The sequence below is a fragment of the Dermacentor silvarum genome, chromosome 11 (genome assembly GCF_013339745.2).
Source record: "Dermacentor silvarum isolate Dsil-2018 chromosome 11, BIME_Dsil_1.4, whole genome shotgun sequence".
Taxonomy (NCBI): domain Eukaryota; kingdom Metazoa; phylum Arthropoda; class Arachnida; order Ixodida; family Ixodidae; genus Dermacentor; species Dermacentor silvarum.
In genome coordinates this window covers 56,364,739-56,381,317 of record NC_051164.1, presented here as the reverse complement: position 1 = coordinate 56,381,317, position 16,579 = coordinate 56,364,739, and the positions used below count along the sequence as shown (strand labels likewise).

Genomic DNA, 16,579 nt, shown 5'->3' with positions numbered 1-16,579 from the left:
AGGGGCTTACGTGACTTACAAAATAATTTGAGGTTTTGAAATAACGACGAAAACAAGTAAATTGGAGCAAGATACAACAGAAGCAACTTTCATTACTTACACATAAATAACGCGACCACAAATGCAGAGTGATCAGAGTTAAGCTGACTGTTTTTTTTTTTTAAGTAGGCGCTGAGACGAACGTGAGGACCATCTCAACAGTAGGGTTGGCGAGGGGGACACAATGTGAGATGATAATGGTCGTTGTTAGCAGTAAAATTAACAAAACTTGAATAATTAACTTTTGACTGCCTGCAGTAAGCAGGCACGTATGTATTGAAAGGTTAGAGACAGTAGTGTTTCTACAGAGTTCCACATGACAGAATCTTTCTAGCGTATCCGCTCTTTGAGATATCAAATTGCGAAGTTTAATTGCCGTTCGCATGATTACGCATGCAAGATAGTGACAACCGGCGCAAAGGTAAGCTGAAAAGAACCGCTTTGGCTTGTGCAAATCCGTCAATAAAAGCAGCACCATTGTTTTACAGTTCTTTAAAGCTAAAAAGAGATTAGGCGTGCCCTGCCTTGTCACATCTAAGAACGTGAGCAGAAAATTACGGTATTTTGTCTCATTAAAGGTTATGTTGTACATTTATAATTAGAAGGGAAGAAAGGCTGTCTATATTAGCTTCGGCAACTGGTTCGTAGAAATTGACTGAAAACAGAGCGCTGCTTGTCACACGGTACTGCCTACAACCTTCCTTGGGCGCATGGTTAATGTGTCTGTGAAGTACTCACAAAATACGAGTAGCAAGAGCAGACGGCAGTGCCGCTGACCTCAACAAGAGGACGAAAAAAAAATGGCTGCTGCTTAGCTCAGCTAACCGTGGATATGCAAAGCGAAAACTTGGTTTAGCCTGATTAGGTCTTCGTTTCACTTGGTTAACGTTTCATTTAGCTGTAATTATTATACTTAGGTGTACACTCGTCTTTAAGCCAGGTGCAAATTATGAGCTGATAAGTCCAAGCGTTTTGCGAGCCGAACGGCTCGCTTTTCCTCAGTCTCCGATGCTAGCTTCGCGCGCTTGGCATTCTGCACCCTCTCCAGCCAAGCAGGTAATTCGCCGGGCGATATCCGCGGGGCAGTCAGACGCCGCTTGACGAGGACGGCTCAAAGCCTCCCGCTCCCGCGCAACGCTCAGAGAAGATGGCCCGTCCTCGCTCTCATCCATCTAGAGCCCGGCTTTGCTTTTATCCAGGCGGGCGACGAGTCACGTGGCCAGGCGGCGTCCCAGGTGCGAAGGGAGCGCTTGCTCCAAGCTTGGCGCGGTGAGTCACGTGATGCGTTGCCAAGGCTACTGCGCAGCTGCGGTCAAATGAAGGTGAAATTGCTGGCGACAGCGAAATTCGGCTCTACTAGGTTAGTAAAGCTCTTGCTTTAAAAAGTGGCTGAGATTTAGCTCTTGTAAATCTAGTTATCACGATTGAAAGGTCCGTTTGTTTTGGTTTTGCCATGCCATTCACACTATGTTTCATTAATGCACGCTTCCGCGCTTTGTAAGCTTATCTAAATTGTGCTAATCTGGCCTCCATTTGCTTAGATGTTTCAGCAGCCAACTTTGCCTTTGCTTGAGATTTCGCAGCCTCCCGTCTAGCTATATATAGATAGTTTTCATGTGACGTCACGGAGGCAGCTCCCACCTTTCTAGTACCTAAAGATGGCGGCTACGATGACGTCAGTGCACCGTCTTATCACGCGCACTCTGTTTATTTTTTGACGGCGACTGTTTTTCACAGGTTTATCGCTGTTATCGCTTTAACGTTCGACGCAAGACGCGCCTGTCATGCTGTCATGTTTCTTGACTACACCACTTCTCGACCTGCTGGTACCTAAAGATGGCGTCCGCGATGACGTATGTGCAAACTATCTATACTGGATGATTGGATTCAGCCTATCGCTTGCGCTGAAGCGCATGCACAGCCGGCCCAGCCGGCGCGCCATCCATGGCGCGACTGAGCGACCAAATGTCGGTGAAGCAGCCGTGCTCTATGGTTAAACCCTCGCGTAGTCACACGGTACCCCAGCGGTGAGGCTCCGAGCGAGCAAAGCTGCGACGCCTCTTCGCACCGGATCACGTGGCATGATGTCACACCTGCCACACTCGCGCTCCGGCGGCTCAAGGTCATTGCGACGCGATGAATGACCTTGAGAGACACGGCGTAGTAGAGCTTTCGCTTTAAAACAAGCGGGCCTCGTGCAGCGAATGAAAAGAGACTCCCGCAGAGGAGATCGTTCGAATGCCGGCACCACAAGGGCCTCAGAGCCTGCCTGTGGAACCTGCATCTACGCGCGAGGTTAACTTGACCGGGCGTCCGCCTTCGGGACAGAGAACACCTCGGGTCATTGCCCGTCAAGAGACCTCGGAGCGGCCTGCTGCCGCATCCACGCACGAGACGGTCATCGAGACGAAGAGCGTCTTGGGCCGTCGCCTTGCACGAGATTTCAGAGCAGCCTCCTGCCATCTATACCGAGAAGCGGGCCGCCCACCTTTTCCTGCGCCATGCTGCTGCTTCTACTTTGTCACGTCGGTCTTTACTATAAGTCCGGAGGGTGGGGAGACTGGTAGAGTCCTTCAGATGGAACACTCGCGGGTAAACAGCAACCTCGTGAGACTGCATAGTTTTTCCTTGTTTTCGAACAATCGTGCATGCCTGGATCTAGTTGAAGATGCTTTTCGTGTCTGCATGCCGTCTAATTTAATTGTCGCGTGCTTCATATTCACGCACCGTCTCCTCCATCTTCTTTGCGTCAGACGCCTTGCAACCTGACGATCCTAACAATCACCTCTATTCTTCTCGTTTCCTCCTCCTCAATTGTAGGGTAGCCAACAGGGCACGCTGTCGTGTCTGACGGAAGGACAGCGCAACGGTGGAGCGAAAACAATACGGCTTTATTTAGCCATCAACTTAACAGCAACGGGCGAACTGCCCTGTTCAATGTTACAGTAATGAAAGCACACGCCAGCTTGTATGCCGGCGCTTTTAAGCACAACCAAAAGGTGATAACGCTGCGCCGCCACCACAGCGCATGCCTAGCTGTGACGCCTTATCGCCTAGGCGCGTGACATATCACACGCCCTTGGTAATACCTTTCCCTCTTCATTTCTCTCTCTCTAACCATAACAGTCCTTTGAACACTCATTCCATGCATAATGCTTAATTATATATGCAGAATTGGCAAATTGTCTTTTTTGTTTTTGATACAGAACTGCTCCGGGCATCACGACTGGAAGAATATCAATATTCCCAAGCACTAGGTTGCTATAACCAAAATACCTCATGGGGAGCGATAACGGCGAAATGTGTGTCAATGGCTTAGGTCATGGTTATAAATTATGATGAGCCACTATTGTAGTAAAAGGCTCCACTAAAAGTGAGCGAAATTGTTTTATTTTGTTTCTGCCATTAGTAGGCGCTTCATGCAAAGTTCGACCAGAAACATAAAAAAGAAATTGACAATGGCTCGCTTCGGTTCTTTGCAGCTCTTTCACTTAATTTTATCGCCTATAGGCACCAAAAGAGTAGCGACATTTAAAAGGGTTTGAAGCTTGTTTGCAAAAATGACGCTCCTCGCAAATGATCTTGGGCCATCTGCTAGGCACTCACACTGAGTCAACGTGAGATAAACTGAACATCGAATGGAAGCATTAATTCACGAATATTCCCGCCGCTGCGTGGAGGGCGGCCATTTATCATTTAACAAAAGCATATGCAACCAAGAAAGCCATCAATCTTCCGGCCTTCCCTTGGGTGATACAAAGCCGCGGTGCAATTCTTGTTCATTCCTTTGCTGCAGATATTTTCAAAGAAAATAGACCTTGATATGCCTTTTGTGTCAGAAGGATGGTGTAGTTATTATGAATAAAGAAGGAATTATAGGGAGGTCCGATTCTCGAAATGGCAAGTGGCTGTAGATCTATTCTTAAAGTGTAGAGAAGAGCTTTGTTTCTTTTTTTTACTGCGATATCAATTAAAAATTTCGTCTCAATCCTCCTTGATACGCCTTAATCGACTTTATTCCACCTTCATCCACCTTAAATCACCTAATCCACATTAATAACCCTTAATCCATCCTAATTCACCTTATTCCAATCACTAATCAATCATTAACTTAGCTAATCGTTACGTGATAATTTGTGTGCCTCACAAGGCTACCTTGAAACATAGATCTAGGGATTTCGCCTTAAAACTTATTTTACTCGTTCGCAACGAACGTCACATCAGTTACATCCTGTAAAGGAACTTCATCGCCGACCCGGCATAAAACACTTCAAACATGTTTTACACGAACACAACAATAAAGTACTTAGAGTAGACTTTGGAACACGTTACAGCCAGTTATACATCCATGGTTGATTGATCGTTCCACATGCAAAAGAATGAGAAGTACGCATAGTAGCATCAAAGCCGTCATGTCATGAAGGTGTTTAGTTAACGTGGAAGAGAACCTCAAGTTCCTCTAATCAAAATGTTAAATAATGCTCACACACAGATTTCATTTCTTAGGCTCGTGCTTCGAAGGATTTATGTACATGTAAGGTTAGTACTAAACTAACATGTTTCTCATGCGCTGTAAGATACGAAACAGGAAGTTATGACCTGCCCGCAGACAAGTAGCCCTTAAAGTTCGTGTTACAAGCCTAAAGCAAATATTACATAGGCTTAATGGCTGCTTAGCAACCTGTCTTTTTTTAATGTCTTTGGGCACTGCTCGCTGTGTTATTGTTCGCAAAATCGTATGCGGCTTTCTGCACTCTGCATTATACAAACAGCTGGGGCTACTGTACCCACCCCAAAACGTTGTCGATTCTTGTGACAAGTGGCTAAACCAATTCTCGTGGAGAATAAGATAAAAAACAGCATCGTCAACATTAAGAAGTCAGCTGCAAGATGACTACGATGTTTTTAGCTAGTAGTAAAAAGTGTTTTGTGTGGGTAGACACAAAACATCCTCCACTACATAGCGTTTGGGCTTGGTGCCAAGTGTGCAGCCTCTTTTGGAATTACTGTACCAGGAAAAGCTGACCAAAGCTCACTCATGTGTCGAAGCCTTGAACGTCGCATCCTCCACCCGCTTCCCCGCGACCTCTCACCATCATGCTAACACCAAGTATCGCCGTGTACATGGGGCAAAAATGACATAGATGGGCTTTGCGGTCCCTCTCTCTCTCTCTCTGTGTGTGTGCGTGTTTTTTTTTTTTTTTTTTTGCTCGAACCGCAGGTGAGAGATTGTCGTCTGTCGAGTGGCAATAGCTAGTACACTATTTAAAGGAATACGTACACAAATTCTGAAAATTTTACAAAAATGCTGAAAATGAATCCTCAGTGTGCGATTACACCAAAAAGAAGTAGTCACTTCGTTCATTTTTGAGCAGATGGCTTTATTTTTGGCGTTTTTGTGAGCGCGCGCCTCGCCGCCAGACCCGCGGGAGTTGAAAGGCGTGACGTCACGACACCCTCGTCGGATAGCCAGCCGGCCACGGTCATTAGAAGCGCACCGACGCCGCCATCGCGAGCATATGGATTCGAGTTCTGGTGCCTTTACCAGCGATGAGTACACGTCTGAAGACGAGGACCATTCCAACTTGGCAGGAAATACCGCTTACGGTTACGAGCCTTCCGCGTCAAGCGACAAAGAAGAACAGGCGGCGGTGGAAGTGCCGGTCAGGTTTTCGCAAACCGTAGCGCGAAGATTTCACTCTGCACCAGACACTTGTGCAAGAATTATTTGTCATTTCCTCTGTAAACTTGCTTTTTCAAGAGCGCACGCAGGCGAGGCAGCTGCGGGGTACTTGAGCACTGCGTGGATGACTGAATACTTTATGCCGTCGGCGTGAGCAACTGCTGTGAGGTATCAGTACGTCCGAGACTCTCACGTCCACTTCGCCAGCCGCACGACAGATGGCAGCACCTGTCTGGCGTTCTCCCGTTTTTCCCGCTTTTAGCCTGTGGAGAAGCAGAGCTGTGTGTGTGTCTGCCCCGCTGCCACGTAGGACTGATCTCGTGAGTCGCGCTTGCGCGCGCTAGCCTTGTGTTGTTTTACTATGCTTTGCCATCATTTTTAAAGGCATTACTGCCCTCGTGCCAAGCCTCGGGCATCTCGCCCCAGCCTCGCCCTCAAACTGCTCAAGAAGGCTGCAAGTGAACGAAAACATTACCGACATCGTTTCGCCTCCTCTTTTCAAACGCGCCGCTGATCATTTCTGCCTTGCGTTTTCGTGAGAAGACCGATGACACAGCGCCAGGCTTTAGGCGTTGCCTTTTGAGCGGCATGCCGATGCTTTTCAGCACAGCCTGGCTGGTCACATAATCATCGTCGACGAAGTGGTCCGCGCAAACGAAGTCATTTTTAAGACATCTCCAGGCTGCGCGTGATGGCTGACTGGCAGGTACCCAAAGTTTACGCACCTGCTCGTCTCTGAGAAACGTGTGCGGTGGCGTGTGACGACCGACCATGCTGTTATAACAGCAATGTCTGGGCATTTTCTTCCGCCGCGACGAACGCGTCAATACCGAGCGACGACCGCGGGAAGGCGCATGTAAGACGCACCACCTGCGTGAAGCGCCGACGGGGATAATGGTTCAGACGGACCATGTGCGAAGATCGCCGAAAGGGATTAGCAAACATTGCAAGGGACCGACACCCCGGAAACACTGCGACGGCTGTGGGCGACCTCGGCCGCGCGCGCGCGCGCGCGCGCGGGTGGGTGTTATGACGCTAACTTTCAGCTGCTGCCGGCGGCCGCTTGGAGGCAAGGTGCAACAGAAAATCGCAAAAAAAAGTTGTTCCTCGTTTTTTTTAAGCAGCTTGTTGTATTCGTGATTTTCAACAGTAAAATTTTTGTTCTGACGCAAAAAACCACCCGCCAACTTTTGTGTCCGTATCCCTTGAAACAGCATGCAGACATTGTGTGTTTAATGCGTAGTTTCCGAAAAAGCTGTAGCCAATAGGGATTGACAAAAACTGTTGAAAAGAATATGCTACTTCTGCATTTTGTTTTCTTCATTTGGCTCGCGTCTTGTCTGCTTCTGGAGTATAGTGCATGTCACACTATCAAGCATAGCGTGAAAATGTGCTTTATTATGATATTTGTGGTCATAACTTGCCGCGTAAGTAAAAAACAATTCATAAATGTGAATTTCTTATTGGACATTCACTGTCACAAACCATTTACGAGCCAAGTACAAAGCGAAGGCAGTTCAGCACCAATCCTTAATGACTTCAGTATAAGGCTTTCTAATCACAAAATCGTGCTTCGCTTTCTTGTTCTAAACGTTTATCCGACGAAGTAGCGACTTGACTTTCGGGGTGGGAAATCTGCTCTATGCTATCAGCTTTAAAACTTCTTGGTAAAATGTCAAATAACTTCAGGCGGAATTTCAGCAATGACCGTCCGTAAGGATCCTGCATAACTGCCTTGTTCCCTTAGGAAAGCAAACAAAAAGCAGATTCCTAAACTACCTGCTTCCCTGCACTCAACTTCGTTCTCCTTACCGCTAGTATAAGTTCTCTCCGCATTTCTGTTTCTCCCTAAGGCAAAATCTTGCGGGCTGCTGCATATCTTAGACACCACGAGCAAAGGACAGGAAGCCATAAAAACTGCGGGCAGCCGTAAAATCAACGCCTGCGGTTTAGAGGGCAGGCAGGTGCTTGCAGTTCCATTTCTTTGTCATCTTCCGCAACACATCAGCGGCAAAGAAGCGCCAGATAAACAGTAAAGTGCGAATACACCATAAATTTGCCAGGTATGCGGAATACGCGCTCGTTTGCTCCAAGAAATGCGTCCATCTTCGGCCGAGGCAGGTTCCCAAGGAAACCACACGCTGCAGAGCGACAACTTGTCATGCAGCCCGTAATCATTTGTTATGCGAGACGTCGGCGGCGCTTTCGGTGTTGCGAGTCTTTTTTTTCTTCTTTTCCTTGTCTGTTTTTGAAAATCTGTGTTTCTTGATAACTTTCGGAATTGTAGAAAGTGGGTAAAATTTAGCGTAGCTTCGGCAGAATCATCGGCAGATTTGCAGTCACAATTTGCACAACGTTACTTTTGTTGCTCTCATTTCATCCAGGTGGCTATATTAACTCATGAGGAAGTGCTGAGAATTGTTTAAAAAGAAGCAATTATAAAGCTGGAAGTGAATTGTGCTTACAAAATTATACAAATTGGTGCCACGATGAAGGTTAGGTTGCATATGCTCCTGGTAAAAATATAGTTAAAAGAATCAAAGGGAGGATGAACGGAAATGCGTTTAAAAATGTCGCAGTTTCACCCGAAAGGCGCAGCATCAATTGCAATAGCAAATTAGCTATACGGAGTAAGGATAGTAGTTTTATCAGCTGTATAAACTTGGACATGCAACAGTACCAGCAACGCGCAGAACTGTTGTCGACGCCGTCGGCGTTTTGCCCGCGTTCGCACCGAACGCGCGCAAAGTGAAACCGGAACCGGAAGTGGAACCGGAACGCCATCTAGTGAACACTTCATAAAACTACAGGTGGCTACATACTACTACTACTACTACAGAGGAGGGAACAACCCACACCGTAAGGAGCTTCGCCCCTAAAAATTTGTCGGTCCTTCCCCTACCGGGAACAGGGGGGCACGCTAATTTTGTCATACCCTGAAAGTAGGGTGTCGAGTTCCCTAGCCTGGCGGTTTGCCACCCTTCGTTGAAGCTGGGATTCGGTGAGACGGGCTTTTAACGTGGGGTCCGCTTCCTGCTGCTGTAACCGAGCTTGGGCTTGGACTGCCTTGAACGCCGGATTCGCACGGCGAGCGCGAGCTTACTCCCGGCGACGTTCACGGTGTTTCTCGTCGAAAGCGGCCTTTTCCACCGCCGACCGAACAACACGAGGCCTTCCCATCCGTTTGCCGAGCGGGCACTGAAACTACTACTAATTAATTGGTTCGTTATGACAAATGAAAGGTTGGTGCTATCTCCTGTAGCCCTTGAGGGAGCACGGAGAAAAGGAGACCCGCTAAAACGCGCGCAAAGCCCCTTCCTTCCTTTGCCGTCAGGAAGCGTGTGCGTTCCTGATTGGGTGCTCCCGTCATGTTTACGGGCGCGCGCCTCAGTCGTATCACCAGTGGTCTGTTCTTAACCTTTACCGCCGTTTTCCTTCACTTGCGCGAGACAGGTATTTTGCGGTTACACCTACAACGGCTGACGGCACCGACACTTGTAAGGCAATACAAGCTTCGCTTCAAAAAAGGAATAGCCATTTTTACGTGCCGTGAAAAAAGCAGTCGGAAAACTTCGATAAGTAGCTGTCGTGCATCTCTAATCTGACAACACGGGTCACCAGGTTTTTTAACAGTGAAGCTGTTTAAGCCAGCCGTGATTTGTGCATGCGCCACGAAATTATCATCATCAGCATTGGCTGGAGCGTCGTCGTCTTCTTCCGCAGTTTAAGCCAGCCGTAATTTGTGCGTGTGGCACGAAACTGCCGCGCCATAGCCATGGCAACCAGGCGACGCCACACAGACACGGCTCCGCCGAGCTTCCGCCACCTAAGCGCTACTGCGCATGCGCCGTGACGTCATCATGGTGCGTCTGCGCTCGCCGCCGGAGAGAAATAAATAACTAAAACAAAATGAACGTTCTTGGCAAGGCAGGATTCGAACCCGGGTACCCAGGGTCTGTAGGCGAGCGTCATAACCGCTGCGCTGACACCCACTTTTTTTTCTTTATTGCATGGAAATCCCACGCTTGCAGAACGTGTATTTATGGGAACCACATGGTTGCATCGTACGGACGATTGCATCATAACTTTCCTTGGAAGTGAGAAAGAGAAAATGACAGCGAGAGAGAGAGAGACAGAAAGAAATGAAGAAAGAAAGAAATGGAAAGTAGGAGAGAGAAAGGAGGTTAGAGAGAAAGAACGATAGAGAGAAAGAAAGAAAGAGAGGGCGATAACGAAGCTACAACCAAGAGACGCAATCAATCGGCCAGCTTCGCTGTGTCTTGAGCTTTGCGCGGCCTAGTGCAAGCTTTCGACTTTTAGGAGTGAAGCTCCTTATAGCGGCACCCGTTCCGTCCCCGTCGTCGTAGTAGTAGTGTGTAACCAGTCTGAGAAAAATGATTAAAAAATTCCGAAGTTGTGTCCGTAGCGCGGAATCGAACCAGGGACCCCTCGCTTCCGAGCGCGCGGCGTTAGCCCACTACGCCACGAAGCTTTTTTTTTTATTTATTGCCATTTCACAAACACAAACAAAAATTATCAGATACACATGTACATATTCTAAATACACCAGCTACAACTCGGCCGGTGTATGTGGCTTAAAAATGTTTCACAGAAGCCAATTGATCCAATACAGGTAGCCATTCTGGGGGTTCACATTGGGCTCTGAATAAGTCTCGGGTGTAGATAACACTCTCAACAAAATAGTGTCTTGCTGAGTGAATTTGTATATGGGCATGCCTAACATCCATCCTGGTCTTCCATACGCTATGCATACAAAGCAACATTAGCATATCACTCGGCACTTCCCCTGTATCCGCACATGGAAGAAACCGGAGTCCAAAAGGGCTTAATGGCAATTGTTTTTTAAGAGTTCTTTGCAAGACATCCCACAGGAATACGGCATCGTGGCAGTCTAGAAAAATATGTTCTATTGTTTCCGGTTTCCTGCAGATTAAACAATTTACTGACCAAGGTACAAACAGACCTTTACTTTGTAACCATGGCTTGACAGGGAGAGTGTCGGTATGTATTTGAAAAAAGAATGTTTTAACTGAGGGCCTGATCGGCATTTTTTAACACGCTTTAACACATCGCGTTCAGGACCTAGCTTGTAGACAGCTCGATAGACAGGTGTTGGTAAGAATACATCAAGAATATCACAATACAAACGCTTTTTCGTAACATCAGACAAGTATTCATATGAAAACCTTGCCTTGAGCAAGCGTATAGACATTACCACTTCACGCAAATAAGAACTAAGCGGTCCTGCTTTCAAAGAAAACGATGATACAACAAAATCAGATAGATAATTCTGTAATCGTGCTTGGATCACAGTTCTCAAAAATACATCAGTTTGATCCCGCACAAAGAAGAATCTGCTCACCAACTGCTTGAAGAACAGATGCGAGAGCCCTAGTCCCCCATTTTTCACCTTATGAAACAAATTGCACCGGCTGGTGCGCTCCCACTGCGATCCCCATATAAAAGTCGCGAATACTCGGTGGAATTTTTGCACCGAACTTCTGGTCATGGTCATCACTTGCAACACGTAAAACACTTTGGCAATTAAAAAAATATTGCAAATGGAAGCTCTTGCAAATACTGAAAAGTTATGGCCACCCCATTTATCGGTAGTACTTTTAACACGTTTGTTTTCCTCAGACCAATATTCTTCCGCATTTCGGTAATAATTTAGTGGAACTCCAAGGTACTTTCCAGGGGAAGTTGTCCAATTCATATTGCAGTACACATCGGGTGTGCTCTGCCAGATGCCATGCCAAAATCCAAGGCATTTCGGCCAACTGATCGCGCTACCTGTTGCTGTGCAGAAAGCTATAGCTATTTTGACAACTTCTTCCACGCTTTTCTTATCAGTACAAAACACAGCTATGTCGTCCGCATACGCTAGAACCCTAATTTCACTGCTCAAAAATGTATAGCCTCGAATACGCGGTGTTGCAAGTAAACCTAAACAAAAGGGTTCCAGGTAAATCGCAAAAAGAAGAGGAGACAAAGGACATCCTTGTTTCACGCTTGACCGCGCAGGAATTGAATCACTTAATTCTTTGTTAATCACTAATCTGGCTGTACAATCATGATACACCATTTTCACACCTTCAGTAATCACAGATCCAACATTTACATGCTCCAGCAGTAAAAACAAAACTTCATGTACAACTTTATCGAACGCTTTATGTAAGTCTAACTGAATCATGGCCACGCGGTCATGCATTGCGTCACAACATTCCAGAATACTTCTAGCTATGTGTATGTTTGTAAAAATTGTTCTACCTTTAATACCACACGTTTGATGCGGGCCAACAAGGGACTGAATAACGCTTTGGAGCCGTCTAGCTAACACCTTCATGTATATTTTGTAATCTGTATTGGTCAAACTAATGGGACGGTAAGACTCAACTGAAAGTAACTTTGCAGGGTCATCAGTTTTGGGGATCAGTACTACATGCGCTGTCCTAAAAGAGAGGGGTGCTTGCTTTTTTTCATAACATTCAGTGATCACTCGATGTAAAGCCATTGCCATTTCTGTCTTAAGAAACTTGTATATGGCTGCACCCAATCCATCCGGCCCGGGTGACTTGCCGTTACTTAATTCATCTATTGCCGCTTCAATTTCTGCCACGGTAATTTCAGATTCCAATGACTCTCTAACCGTGTCTTGTAATCTCGGCATAAGGGACAGAAAGTCAACTCGGAAGCGCTTGGGGTCATCAATTTTTTGGCCAAGAAGCTCTGTGTAAAATTCAACAAATGCAAGTGTTATCTCTTTGCTTTCTTGGGTAATTTTGTTACGATATCGAATTTCATTTATCACTTTATTTGCTGCATGCTTCTTTTCTTCACTAAGCACACGCTTAGTGGGCGTTTCGCCCAGCCACAATCTTTCAGTACGCGCCCTTATCATTGCGCCGCGGTACTTATCTTCATCGATCAACTCGAGCTTTGCTTTCACCTCTTTTATTTCTTTTTTAAACGCTCCAGGCACTTCATTTTCGACGCCTAACATATACTCCAACTCACTGCGTAACTGTTTCTCTTGTTGCCTTTCCTTGTGACGTAATACACACGCTCTATCAATTGCAGCAATTTTTATATCACATTTAAACTGTTCCCACACTGCTATGAAGCTGTTAGTTTCAGTATGCAGGGCATTTGAAAGACATGCTTTGGCTCTTGTGAGAAATACTTCATCTTGCAGCAGTTTCTCATTAAACTTCCATAGGAAGCAGTTAAACTTCACAACCTTTCGTTTTTCGCCAATGGTAACCCTGACCAAACAATGGTCACTAAAACTAAGGTGTTGTGTTTCATAAGAGGAGCATAGTGGTACAAACTTCGCCGGTATGTATATTCTATCTAGCCTCGCATGGGAGTCACCTTGAAAATGTGTATATCGTGCTTGGCCATCTCGTGTCATGACATAACCAATGTCCTCAAGCTCTCTCTCAATCACAATTGCACTCAAAAGCTCAGCGCTTCTATCGCGCACATTGACCCCCGTATTCAGAAATGCAACTTCGCTTCAAGTCCGTGCTTGACTTGAGTTAAGTGACGCCTATTGTGAACGTGCCGAAGCAAACGCAATGAGTGTCCATGGCATGTTCACGCCAGGCGTCCTTTAAATCAAGTCAAGCTTGGGCTTCAAGCTAAGTTGCATTTCTGAATACGGCGGTGAGACCCGTTGTTTTGTCCTCAGCTCTACAGACGCAATTAAAGTCCCCTAGAACCACAATATTTCGTTCTGTTTTCAAAAACCCTTCAGCATACCTGAAAAAAATTTCACGTTCATGCATTTTGTTTGGTGCGTAAATGCACACAGCACGCCACTGTAATCCAGAAAAAACAAAATCACATGCAACCAGTCTCCCACTGTCGCAGGCGGACACTTTTTCAACAACCGCGATGCTATTGCGAATAAAAATGACGCAGCCTCCTGACCGTCCAACAGCATGGCAAACACATATATTGTATCTAGAGCGAAAAATTTGAACCATTTGTTCTGTTTGCTCCTCACTTTCAATTTTTGTTTCTTGTACAGCCAGAAGGTCAACGTCATTTTCCAAAAGAGTGCGACTAATCTGACATTGCCTCCTGCGCGAACACAGTCCTCTCACATTCAATGTCGCAACGCGAAGGCTAGATTTAAAGTTAGTCGCCATTTCATGGAGGTTGCTTGGCCAGGCGTCCTACTCACATCGCAACAGAGGGTTTCTTGGGATCCTCGTTGAAGTCGTCTGGAACGTCACCTCCGCTAGTGCGGAGGCGTTGTAGGGTTCACCCTACGGTCAGGCGGCAACTTTGGCTTCGGTTGAACCGAAGACCGCCGCCCAGTCGACGCCTTCGTTGGAGGCTCGCCGGTGCCGGACGCACTCGCTTTCCCTATGTTGTCGGAGTCTTCGTAAGGCTGCTTTGCAGCGACGCTTCCGGTCGTGAGCATCTCGGCGTCCGTTACCTCCTGGTCGGCGTCTTGCGCTACTGACAATGATGTGTTTGCGGCCTTCGTTTCTGCGTCATCTGTTGTAGTCTCTGGCATCGTTTCCGATGCTGCAGCCGAGGGCTCGGCACCACCATTCGCTTCCTGAACAACTCCTGAAGAAGCTTCAGGGGGCGTTGCAGCAGTCTTCGCGCCGTCGTTGTATTCCCTGCTAGCTTCTTCGGCGTCTGCGGCGTCCATCAGGTGTTCTGACACAACGTCGCTACGGAGTGGGCCTGTAACACTGGCATAAGATCGCACGCACTGGGAGTCATCGTGGCCGAAGCGCCGGCAGATCCGACATCGTGGAACGCGGCACTCTCGTCGGATGTGTCCGGTGCCACGGCATCGGAGGCAGAGCGGCGCTCTGCCAGGAACGAAGACGAGCGCCATATCTTCGGCAACACGCAGCTGGTGAGGAAGGTCATCCACTGTAACGCCCACCTTTAATTTCAGCGTCACCGAGCGGGTTGTCGATCCTTTGTCGATGCATCCCTTGACCTTCCACTTGTCTCTGCTGATTTCCGTAACTTTTCCAAACGGCGCCAAAGCCACTCGCACGTCATCGTCCGGTACGCCATGAAGCAGCCAGTAAAGCTTCAGTCGGACACCTTGATCGCGTGGGTCGATGACCATGCAGCGGTGATCTTTAACGTTGAACGCATCTGCCGCTAATATCTTCTTCTTGCCTTCCTCATCCTTAAACGTCACTGCCCACAGGTGATTCATTTGGTATGCCCCGAGGGCAACCACTTCCGGCAGCAGTGAGAGACGCGCAAGGCTGTCTCGAACATGCTCGACTCGATATGGCCTGGCTTTTACATCACCATGCAAAAACACCGTGTTTAAAACAGACGCACCTGTGGGCAGATGAGGCAGAACAACCTGGTAATCTTCAGCCGGCTTTTCAGTACACCTGATACCGCGGCCCACACGGGCCGCTGAAACCTCCCCTACAAGGGAGCACATGATGACACGTCCGAACGCTGCGAACGCCGAACGCCGACTACGCCACGGCTCCTTTGCCGAAGCTTCGATAAGGTTAAGCAGTTTTTCGACTTAAGTGTAAGGTTGTTTTATGAAACACGTTAAGGCGCCAAAAAGGGAAGGAAGGCAAAAGATAAGTGCAAGCTTGGTTTGTGAATATGGGCCTAAGAGTTGTGTTGAAGATTAATATGCAAACAACAAACAATGTTCGATAGTATGGCAAGGGGACAAGAATTCAAGATCGCCAGTCAGCCTCTAGGGTCTGTCCAGGAGCACGTTTATCTAGGTCAATTACTCACAGGGGACCCTGATCATGAGAACAGAAGAATAAAAAAGTTGTCGCAGTTTCACCTGAAAGGCGAAGCATCAATTGCGATAGCAAATTTGTAGAGAGCTATACGGAGTAATGATATTAGCTTTATCAGCTGTATAAACTTGGACATGCAGCAGCACCGGCAACAGGCAGAACTGTTGTCGACGCCGTCGGCGTTTTGCCCGCGTTCGCTCAAAATGCGTGCGGCGTTGGTGACTGTTGGCGGAGCCTCTGATATAAATAGGCACTTGGTGCCGCAGCTAAACGTCGCCTCCCCTCCCTCCCTCCTCCCCCACGGCCTCTAGCGCGTCGGAAGAAGGCGCGTTTGCTCTACATATATGGTGATTGTAAAGGAGGAAAGAGACGCCTACTTCTGCAGCCCTTAAGGGAGCACGGCGCAGAACGCACGTTTGTTCTCCGCCGTGCGTTCACTCCCCGTGAAAGCGCGCGTCCCTCGCGCCCTTTCGCTCGCACATACAGCGTTCGGCGCGCGCCGACGATTTCATCTCCATTGATGTCATACGGAACCTCACGGCGACGGCGACGCCGACGGCACAAATCTGCTTTTGAGTGTCCATATAATTGCTATCGAAATAAAATTGGTTGGAGAGTATACGGTAGGCATTACCAAATCCTGATTGGGAGCTTACCGCCACCGTTGAAAAGAAAGCGGACAATCATTGTATTCTACCAATGCAGAAACTTTGAGGTTCACTAAGAAGCTCGAGAACCAGTGAAGGACCGTGCAAAGAAGTTTGTAACGAAAATTGTTAGGCGTAAAGTTTGGAGACAGGAAAAGAGCGATGTGGATCAGAGAGCAAACTAGGACAGCCGATATTCTAGTTGATATTAACAGAAAAATTCCGAGTACACCTAAGCACTTCTCACGATTAGTGACTGCGAAATCAATGTCCAAGTGAACCCTTCTGAGCGGTCCTTGGAGTTTTGGCTGCGAGTAATGTTTTCGAGTTTCGCTGAGGGGTGTTATTGAGTTTCCTGATTAAACTGGTGCAGGTTATTTATTTTTGTGCACAGTTTTCACGTTAGCATGGTGGCTGTAGACCGG

General features: G+C 47.3%; 1 protein-coding gene across 1 annotated transcript; it reads right to left on the bottom strand.

The window, feature by feature from the left end:
- Nucleotides 1–13,991: 13,991 nt before the first annotated feature.
- Nucleotides 13,992–15,195, bottom strand: LOC119432600 (uncharacterized). The gene has a single exon (XM_037699761.2). The coding sequence runs from the start codon at nucleotides 15,180–15,182 to the stop codon at nucleotides 13,992–13,994; it is 1,191 nt and encodes a 396-aa protein (XP_037555689.1). The 5' UTR covers nucleotides 15,183–15,195.
- Between the last annotated feature and the right edge of the window lie 1,384 nt (nucleotides 15,196–16,579).